This window comes from Pempheris klunzingeri, chromosome 11 (genome assembly GCF_042242105.1).
Source record: "Pempheris klunzingeri isolate RE-2024b chromosome 11, fPemKlu1.hap1, whole genome shotgun sequence".
NCBI classification, from domain to species: Eukaryota; Metazoa; Chordata; class Actinopteri; order Acropomatiformes; family Pempheridae; genus Pempheris; species Pempheris klunzingeri.
The window spans coordinates 4,453,810-4,463,999 of NC_092022.1; the positions used below are offsets into that span (position 1 = coordinate 4,453,810).

Sequence of the window (10,190 nt, forward strand, 5' to 3'; positions counted from 1 at the left end):
AAGGACAGGCTCTAACACTTGTCAAGGTTTTTCCAGGAGGCCCTGAGAGCCCCTTTTCAATTCGCTGCAGTTCCCACACCTACTGAAGCAACCCTTAAACAGAACCACAGACTCACAGATTCAGGACTTTTCTTTGCGAGTTCTCAGGTCACCAGCCTCAAACTCTCTACCCCTCCTTATCCAAGAGAAAACAACAACAACCTAAAAACAATATGTCCATTAAGGGTTTCTCTTTTTGGGGAGAGGACTGGAGTAGCCAGCCACAAAGGGGGAGAGGGCAGTTCTGGAGAGGGAATGGGGGCCATTTTGGGGTCGACATGGCATGAAATTGAATAAATAAATGAAGAAATCCCCTCTTTGTGGCCCGAGCGCAGTGGAGCCAGAGAATGGCCCGTGGCGATGCCACAATGAGGTACCCCCGCAATCCTTAGCAGACTTCTTTCTCTCTGAAGCCGTAATTCACATCTCTCTCTCCATACCCTCCAAAAACTCCCTCATCTCCCCATCACCCTCCAACCAGTCCCTCACTGTCTTCCAAGAGAAACCCTTTTTGGCAGAGGCAATCACCAAAACACAAAGTCTTCTTTGAGTGTTGTCCAGTTTTTTTTTTTTTCCTCCCACTTTCACTCACTTCCGCTTTGAAGGACTTTAAACTTCAGGGCTCTTTGAGTGGCTCACATGGGCGGAAACTAAACACTACGGGGGGATGAGACAGTGCCTCGACCACAGAGGACAGACAGACAGCACTGGACCAGAGACTTCCTGTTCAAGACTGGCTTCTCATCAAGCCCACGTCAGCTCTGGTGCATTAATGAATGGATGGACGTCAAATTGAAATTTTCAATAACACTTGTAGTGGAAAAAAAAAAAAACTCTTAGCAAGCACATTCTGCTTTCAAAAGCATTCACTGCTGAAGCTATTTAAATCCTCTAAGCACGTTTTGCCTTCATTGGCCATAAGATGCTCCTACTTTTCAAACACATCCTTTATGCTGGCTCCTCTTTTTCAGGTTACAGCAGCTTTGGTCACACAATAACGGACACACACCCCTTGTAATAATGGAAACGGAAAGAGCTTGTGATGCATATTAGCGTGCTAGAAGCCTGCAATTCAGACGCACACACCTGCTTCAGCCTGTGAATCTGTTAACGTTATCTATTTATATTTAAGTCTATAACGCTGAAAAAAATGATAATTAAATTTCATCTCTACCAGTGTTGACACTCAGCACTGGTTTGTCTATGAGTCCTTTTTCTAAGTAGCTTTCCTGTTGAGGGGTGACATGTGGTGATCTGGAGATAACATCATGGAGCAGATTGCAGAGGCCATCTGGAGGTTTGGACGGGTGTTTTTTGGTGCTGACAGACGTAGGGATCACAGACTGGATCAGAGCGTGGCGAGTATGGTGTTGAGTGAGCCATCAGAGACCAGAGGAGCTTCCAACAGACCAAAGACCGCCTACTGAAAAAGACGTAGCACAGCTGATAATATATGCTACATTCAATTAGCCATTTCTTACATTTTCGGACACACATACTTGACCACTTGTGAGTTGCAGAACCAAAAAAAAATAAATAAATGTGTTTTTGCTTTTGTACATGCAACCAAACTAAAATGCCACACCTGGCATTTAGCTGGGCAGACATAAACAGTGTCATGGGCACAGATGGGGGAAAATGGTGGTAAGGAACCAAATTAGTGTCCCACACTACACAATAATGGTCTCTTGGCGAAGAAGGGGAGGAGATCATAGAGAACACCCACTGGTTCTGACTCAAACAGTATTTACCAACCTGATAGAGAGCAGTATTTAATGGCCAGACAGACGGTAGCTGGTTGAAGCTTTTTATGTCTGAAAAAAAAAAAGTCTCTTTGGCACTGAAAAAACTGACCTACATTCTACCTCAACTTCTCTTTTTGGCAGTCACTAATGCGACTAACAATTGGGTTCATTTCACTACTGAAAGCGATGCTTCGAGGATCATTTTGATTCATAATATTCCATCTCAGTGCAAGCAAAAGTACAGCAGAGAGATAACGGAGTGAGGGACTGAATCACATGTGCTCATATGATGAAAAGAGGAAACAGTCCTGGTAAAATCCCAATTTAAACAAGGGCCCTATTCACACACGTGAAGTTTATTTTTCCTGTCACATATCTATCCTGTAAAGGGTCGTGTAAAATCACAGCCAGAGGCAAAAAGTCTCCAAAAACTGGCTGTGGTAATTCATCACGTCAAAGTGTAGTACCATTTCCTAAAAGGTTTCCTGTCAGCATGTGAGAACAAAATCATCACAGTAACAGCTCAAGCATGTATGACTCAAGCCTTTAATCATGCCATATTAGCTGGCAAAAATGTCATCACACTGAACAAATGCCAAAATAAAAGTCCTTCAGCAACCGGGCCCAAGAATTTGTCAGCAGCTGTTGTGAACAGTTAGAACAACACAGTCAGCAGCCTCTTAAACCCGCAGGGTTAAATAACGTAAATAGCCAGAAATCTCCACTAATTGGTAAAATGAAATTGTTTATCTTGGAGATCAAGTGACAATCAAGACGAGATAACTTCTGCATAAGCCTTCCTTGCTTCTAACTCTGCTGAAAAATGTTCCCTGTTCGTAGTTGTGGCAGTTTGCTGGAGGAGTTAATCCAGCAGAGTCTTGTCTCGTCTTCCACGCGCCATCCCACCACCTTTACATCACCCCACCACTCACTCGGGCTGTCACACACCGCACGCTCTGCTGGCAGTCGTACGCTGAACAAGGCATCATCAGACACACCTTTCATTCGGTTTTGTCACGACATGTAAACCAACAGCCTTCCGGAGGAAGTGGGAACTGACATTAAGAGCAGACCTGAGCCAAAGTAAAGAACCAGAGAAGAAGAGAAGAAGAATCAACTAGAAAAGAAGCATAATTTATAGATGGACATCTCCTACCTACGCACATATTTTATATGAGTAAGATTCTCAAATCCACTTGCTCTTCTGTGGTTAATTAAACACCAGTTATGTGCCATGGAACAAGAGACAACAGAAGACCTACTTAGGAGCATGCTGGGTAGTGTGTGTGTGTGTGATGTGTGTGTGCGTGACACTTCTTTGTCCCATTGTGTCATGTGAACAGCTTCCTGGCTGGACAGCATACAGGCCAGGCATTTACTCTGACCCTCCCTGACTGGGCAGCACTTCAGCAGACCTGTAATCTAATCGGAGCTTTGTCAAACAACTTGGCCATATTCTCTACATTTGTGTAAAGTTGTTCTGTGGTTTGTTTTGCTGTTCGCCGCTCTTCTATGAGGCAAATGACCTCCGACCCCGAAAGAAGCCACACATCTGGTTGCATTTGAGAAAGCAAACAAACATTGTAAGCCTGCTGCCACAGTTCGTAAACCAAAGCTCCCAGGGGAGAGGGAGAGCCTGTGCCAAGTCATTCTGCAGGTATCCTTCCATCCTATATTCTACCCTTGTCAGAAACATGCGGCGCAGTTACTGCATCCAGTGTCCAACCTGAGAAAGTACATGTCCCAGCTTTGTCCGTGTCATGATCTCCGAGGGGACATTAGCGATCTCGCGTTGCTGTGCTTTTACAATCCAGGCCAGGTCACCGACTGTATCGTATATCAGCCTGTTGAAAAGAACTTTACAGAGATTTTCACATTCACAGTGGCGATGTCTCAAAAAAAAAAAAAAATTCCCCGTTATCCACACAGTGCATCTGAAAAGTCTCTCTGGACTGCATTCTTGACATTTCACAGCATGATATTTGACACAGCGAAACCAGTAGTCTCATATACTGCAGATGACTTCTCATGACTTTCAGAACCTCCACGCACCTCAGATTCCACAGCACCCACTCCTGAATAGATCCACTTTGACTGCATACCCACTGATGGAGAACCACTCCATTAAACCAATGGTACCAACCAACTGTAACCAAAAGAAGTGCTCAGTCAACAATCACAAAGAATAACCTTCTGTGCTGATCATGTCTCCTATGCTAAATCACAGCTGTAAGAATCTGTAAACGTGGAGGGAGGGAGGGGGGGGTTATTCTGACATCAGGCCTCTGGGTGTTACAGTGGTTTAGACTTGTTAACTGGAATTCTTAAAATTCCTGCTGCAGTCTTGTGCCTCAAAGAAATGGCTTATCAACACACATGACTAAAAAAAAAGCACTAAGATTAAGTTGGAAACTGGCATTTACCCCCCCCACCCCCCCATTTATGAAACATGCCGCATTGTAATGACTTTGTCTGGCACTGGGGCTGCGGCATTGCAATGTACCAATTGTCCAGCGTGACGTGGAAGGGTGCACGGTGGCCAGCCATACGTATGGAAAGGCAAGTCGGGGGTTTATGCATTGACCCCAGGTTAAGGTAATGCTACGGGTCAGAGTGTGGAAACATCTTTGACAGGCGGCACTGCTTTGGAAACAGATGGCACTACAAAATGAAACAAGTTGTTTTGAACACCAATAAACCAAAAATGTTGAACTCTCTCTCTCTCTTTTGCTTCATTCAGTTACATGTATATGTGCCTCAACCGAATACCAACCTCAGCATTTTAAGCTTTGACTAATCTGGGAGTTACAACCTACATGATGAGACTCTGCATCCCATCTCTCAAGTCTTATTAAGCTGCAGAGATTTTAAAGCCCAGTAATAATAAAACTCTCACAAAAACCCCAGCAGTCTGGATAGTTACTGATCTACCTGCTGTTAGGGCTCCACGGGCTGTTTTCCCCTTCGCTGCTATATTTGTGATCTGTGTCTGTGTGAGTGTGTGTGTGTGTGTGTGTGTGTGTGTGTGTGTGTGTGTGTGTGTGTGTGTGTGTGTGTGACTTCAGCGGGTCTGAGATTGCAGTGAAATGAAACCACTGGCATTGTGGCCAAGATGAGAGTTAGAATCTGAAGCTATTTATACCCCCCTAGCCCAGAGAAACTTCATACTGGTCTTTCCCACCAAGTGGGGAGGGCTGGAGAAGTGGAGCTGAGGAAAAAAGAAAGGAAAGAGGTAGACACAGGCTCGAGTTAGGGGAGGAAGCTCGACGCAGGCTTCCTGCACGTCTCTAATGCATTTGTACGCATTTGCATGCATCACCCTGTTTGCCTCGTCAACAGTTGGTAAAGGTGGGCGCACAGGAAAGTCAGCATCTGCAAGATAACTGGAAGATAAAGATGTGTGAAAGAACTGCAGCTATACAGCGTACGTGCAGCCACACACCCAAACCGCAATCATCATTTATCCGCACAAACACACATGTGTAATCTCACTTGTGTGTGGCCCAAAGCAAAGGTCGCAGAGGGCAGGATTTCCAGATGTTTCCTATTATTCCGCAGCCCTGACGAGACCTTCCTGGTCGCCCTACTCTCCGTCTCTCACTTCTCAGAATCAAGACGGAAGGTCAAAAGCTGACCGACTTGTTAGCCACATGGTTCCACCGTCGTCTTTGCTGGACGGGATTCATTGAGACATGGGTCAGTGTGGTTGAGGGAAATAAAACAAAAAAAAACAAGACTGCAGCTTTCAGAACGGTAAACCCCCATTCTTATGGGTGTGAAGGAAAATCCCTTTCGTCTACCAGGTATGACGTCACCGACCATATTCCTGTCATAGATATACTTCATTCTGGTGGATCATCAGTGGGAAAATCCAGCTGCCTGGATTAAACCGACAAAGTGCTGCCCTGAGGAAAATCCCCGCTAATCTATGGCACTAAGAAATTATCAATTCAGGCATAAACAAGAGAATTTATTGCAACAAAAGGGAGCAGTTATCCAAGTTAAACCTGGAATTGAAAAGGATCAGATTGTTTAAATGAGCCTGCTTCCAATATATCTCAAAGAGGCAATAGATTTAGAGATTTGCAATGATAACACTGAGCAAAATGAATCCTCTAAGCCCTCTTTTCACACCCCAACCCCCCCTTCTCACCTCTTCTCCTCCCACCATGCCTACATGCTTCCCTCCAGCACATTGGATGAGCTCGTTGGCGCTGGTAATTGCCAGGGGATGAGTGACATGCAGAATGGCTGAGATGCCAAAGCCGGATAACCATCTTTTTTGTGTGTCACTGCAATCATTGCGATTGAGAGACGATGTTGGACGGGGACTAAAGATCCGGGAGGTTGTGGAAGAGCACAAAGGAAAATAAAGCAGTGATAAGGCAATGGAGAGAATTGTAGGCGGTCAATGGTGAGCTGCCATTCAATCAGCTACTGTTCAATTTCTACCACGGACCTGGGGGGGGGGGGGGGGGGACAAAACTATCAGGTGAGTACAGATATGGAGGAAGGTGAGGGGGTCTACAGATAAAAATCAGCTCGGATCAAATCATTCAGCTCCGCAGAATCAAAACTTGCCGGTGTGCGCTGATTTTAAACAAACAGGACAGATCTGTGGCAGCTGGGGACTAGAAAGCACTGCGACCTCAAACCGAGTTGTGTTCTCAGTCGTAGGTGCAGTTCACTTTTCTCGACTAGGGAAAACACCTCTCCTTGTCTAGCCCCTGCGTTATGCCTATCCCCGCCCCCATGTACACATATGACTCGAGCCGTCAAACTGCATGCTGGGAAACGTACGAACCATCTAACTGAACTGGACGAGACGCTCAGAGACACGAAAAACATTACTTGCAAAAAAAAAAAAATTGCAAACGAAACACAAAAATAGCTGCATCACAAACAGCTGTTTGGAGAACCACCTGATTCTCACTCACTTTTCATTCCTGCTTCGCCGCTTTCGCCTCCTCACACTGAGGGACTTTACATCCCCAGACCATCCACCCCTTCCCTCCCACCCCCACCCCCACCCTGAACCACTCTGTATCTTTACTGAAACCATATGCTCTGAGCTCCCACAGCCAGACCTCCCTTATCAACACCACAGTGAGCTGTGTGGTGACAAAGCCACGGCTCCCACTGAGAGAAGGGGAGCGGGCACGGCTGGACGCCGGACGGCGGGCTTGGGAGGGATTTGCAGAGGATTGCTACTGGTGGTGGGGACTGATGTTTCTTTTCCGTTTTTTTTTTTTTTTTTGCTTTAAATGTTCGTTCCACTCCTTCGGCAGTGTAAGCTACTCAGCCCCGATGCCACAGGGTCCTCCATGTGGAGGTTCAGTGGGAGGGTCTCACATGTATGCATGACATATACCAGCAAGCATGCTGTGGCACCAAGGTGAAGATCCACATCTTAAACATTAATCCTAACAGAAATCCAATGAACTTATAACAAAGAGAAATATGGACTACATCTTGACACCTGACTCTTGTCTTTGCTGTATAAAAAAAAAGGTATTTGAAGCAAAGACACAGGTGATAACAGGATTTCCCTCCAGCCTGACCGCATCACTCCCCTCTGGACGTACAAGCGTATGGCTTAAATCAAGACACGCCAATTGATGCGATGATGGGGAGGAGCGCGGCGGAGGGCACTAGCACTGACAGCTTTCAGATGTTCACAGGAAAAAGCTCCCAGACTTCTCTGATAAATAATTGCGGCTTTGTCTTTATCACTGCGCCGGAACTGGGCTCGGGGGGAGGAGGTCAAAGCGTGTCCCTGTGCTGCCTGGTCTGTCTTGTACCAGAAGATAACCCTTGGCTGCCTCTTGTCTCTTGTGTAACTGAGAAAGGAAGCAGTACAACAGAGACTGGCCCCCAAAGATGCTTTTTTTTTTTTTTTTAGACAGACGTGTAGGATTTAAATCCATTCAGTAAACTAGTTCAGGCTTCGGCTGCATGCGTCACCTTGAAGCTACATTTTGTGAGTATATCTCTGAGAAAGTCACACATCACTGACTTAAACTCCGTGACATGGAGCTACGGTGAACCATACGTGCCGATGAACAGAATTATTTCAAGAACTTTGAGGAAGTTCCTCAACGTGTGACAGCTGAAGAGAAAGAGGGAACCGTGATCATGTTTGACAAATGCTTGCCAGATGGTGAAACTTGAAAATGTACAGAATCATTAGCGTGTCCATAAGAAGAAGTAAAATTGATAAGAATCAACGGTTTCCTTTTCAACCTTTGAGTCAACGGGGGGGCAAAGCGAGTAAGAAGATAGCCTAAGTCCCTACCAGCTCTGCGGTGATGTTTTGTAGCTGACCCTGACCTTTGACCTCATTGTGGAGGGGCCAACAAAAGAGGGGCTTTTTCCTACAGCAGGCAATAAAGCATCATAATAATAATAAAGCGAAATCATTGCTGTTGCATTAAATACAGCAAATCTGGAGCAAACCACACAATGAGTGTCTCAGCTGGAAGCTGAAACCACCTGCGCTGTGCAAACACCATGGATGTCAAGACAAGGATGAGGGAAGGAGAAGGACAACGAGAAATGACAAGGAGAAGCGACTAATTGAATAGTCTCCTGCAGGTGGGAGCCACATCCATACTGGCGCTGTGCTGGCGGCTGAATAGGAGCGTGTAAAATGACCAGGATGTTCATTCATCAAAGGCAGCTGTTGTACAATGAGTGAATAAGTACGCCGTTGCAATGGTTTCTTCTCTCTGTCTGGAAGGAGGAGGCGTGGTGGCGTTGAAGGCTCATGAATATCTATTTATTTGCAAAGTCAGTGTGAATTGAGCTCCGCTTTGATTGTTGTGAACCTGAGCTTTAGCACACAATGGAGAGGTGTGAATGATGACCCCTGCATTGGTGCCCATGTGCAACCCCCCCCCACCCCACCACCCACCCCCATGTCTGAATTGAAACAAATGACATTACCTGAATATTTTCATTGCTAACATTACACAGGCATGTCTACACTTGAACCATTCCCAGCAGACTGTCCCCTCAAAAGAAAGCTGTTAATAGAAGTGTGTTTCCAGAGAGCCACATAAAGCTGTAAACTTCTGCAGCCCGTGAATATAGAACAACATGGGATGAAAAAGTTGAGCCACTCACAGAAAAGCCACCCTTGTGTACAGAACATCACGCCAAACCCAGTACAAATTACTGGTGGTTTATCTTCAGTCCTTGCCAGTCTGCCACACCAGGGGGAATTATTCAAGAGATATTTCTTCTTGCAACATGTGCCATAAAATGTACTGTATGTGCGCCGAATATAGGGGTGTTGCCTGTCATTTTAGAAAATGTCACCATTTGTCTGATATAAGGTACGAGACGCGTGTCTTGGTAAAAACTAAAGATTTATGACAGGAGTTTGGCGTAATGCTCTGCCCGTGTATGAGGGAGCGGAACGAGAACACAGACAACGTGAAAGGTAATGTCAAACTTACCGACTGAAGGAAAAGCAGTGTCCGAACATAATCCCTCTCGGTGTTGAGTATTTCGTTTAAAACACAAAGCCTGAGCCGCTGCTGTCGGTCCGAGTCCTTGGCGGCGTGGACACCGTTCTCCAGATGCCCGTCGTCCTCTTCCATCATGGCAATTGAACCCTCGGTAAAAAAAAAAGGTTGCTCTCTGCAGAAACACTCTTCTTTTCCTACGTATCGACACTTTGCTGAGTTGCTGCTTCAGTCCATTTTGCAGCAGCAAGTTTTCCCCTAAAAAAAAAACAAAGCCTCGCCAGCAGTGATGCGCACCGCAGCACACACACACACACACACGCTGGAGATATTTAAAAAAAAAAAAAAAAAAAAGTTCACCGAAAGTACCAAAGAAGCAGCGGACAGCCTGCAGATCGGTGTGGCCGCAGCACCAGCTGAGAGCGGGCAAGGCAACAGTAGATCAGCTCTCACCGGAGAGAGAGAGGAGGAGGAGGAGGAGGAGGAAGAGGAGGAGGAGGAGGAGGAGGAGGGAGCCTGTGCCAAAGACGCACTGAGGGGCCTCAGCTCACTTCTGCCCCGAGCAGCTGTAGCTCACATTAATTACTACAACAGAGGATACACATAGAAAACACACAGTATATTCTAAGATCTACTCATAACTGAGTCAACACATTGACTCAAGGAATGTTAAAATGTCTCTAAAGCAAACAAGGACACTCTGAGGGGAAATGACTGGACTAATTCGGCCTGTTTCCAATAAATACCTCAAAAACGATCCACGCAACACATAATAATACATCAAAACTCTGATAAAAAATAAAAGAGATAAAAACAATGCAAAACAATTGAAGTGTCATTAAAGAGATGTTCAGAGCATGAATACATTTAAAAGTCACCTTTCTCAACTTTTAGCCATCAGACGCTGCTGAATGTAAAGAATTTCAACTATAAAATT

General features: G+C 45.5%; 1 protein-coding gene across 1 annotated transcript in view; it reads right to left on the reverse strand.

Moving 5' to 3' along the window:
• The window catches only part of prex1 (phosphatidylinositol-3,4,5-trisphosphate-dependent Rac exchange factor 1), a 76,804-nt gene extending 67,292 nt beyond the window's left edge, over positions 1-9,512 (reverse strand). The window contains exon 1 of the mRNA XM_070839159.1: positions 9,245-9,512. Coding sequence (XP_070695260.1) covers positions 9,245-9,391 — 147 coding nt within the window. The 5' untranslated portion in view covers positions 9,392-9,512. The remainder of the gene's footprint in view (positions 1-9,244) is intronic.
• Between the last annotated feature and the right edge of the window lie 678 nt (positions 9,513-10,190).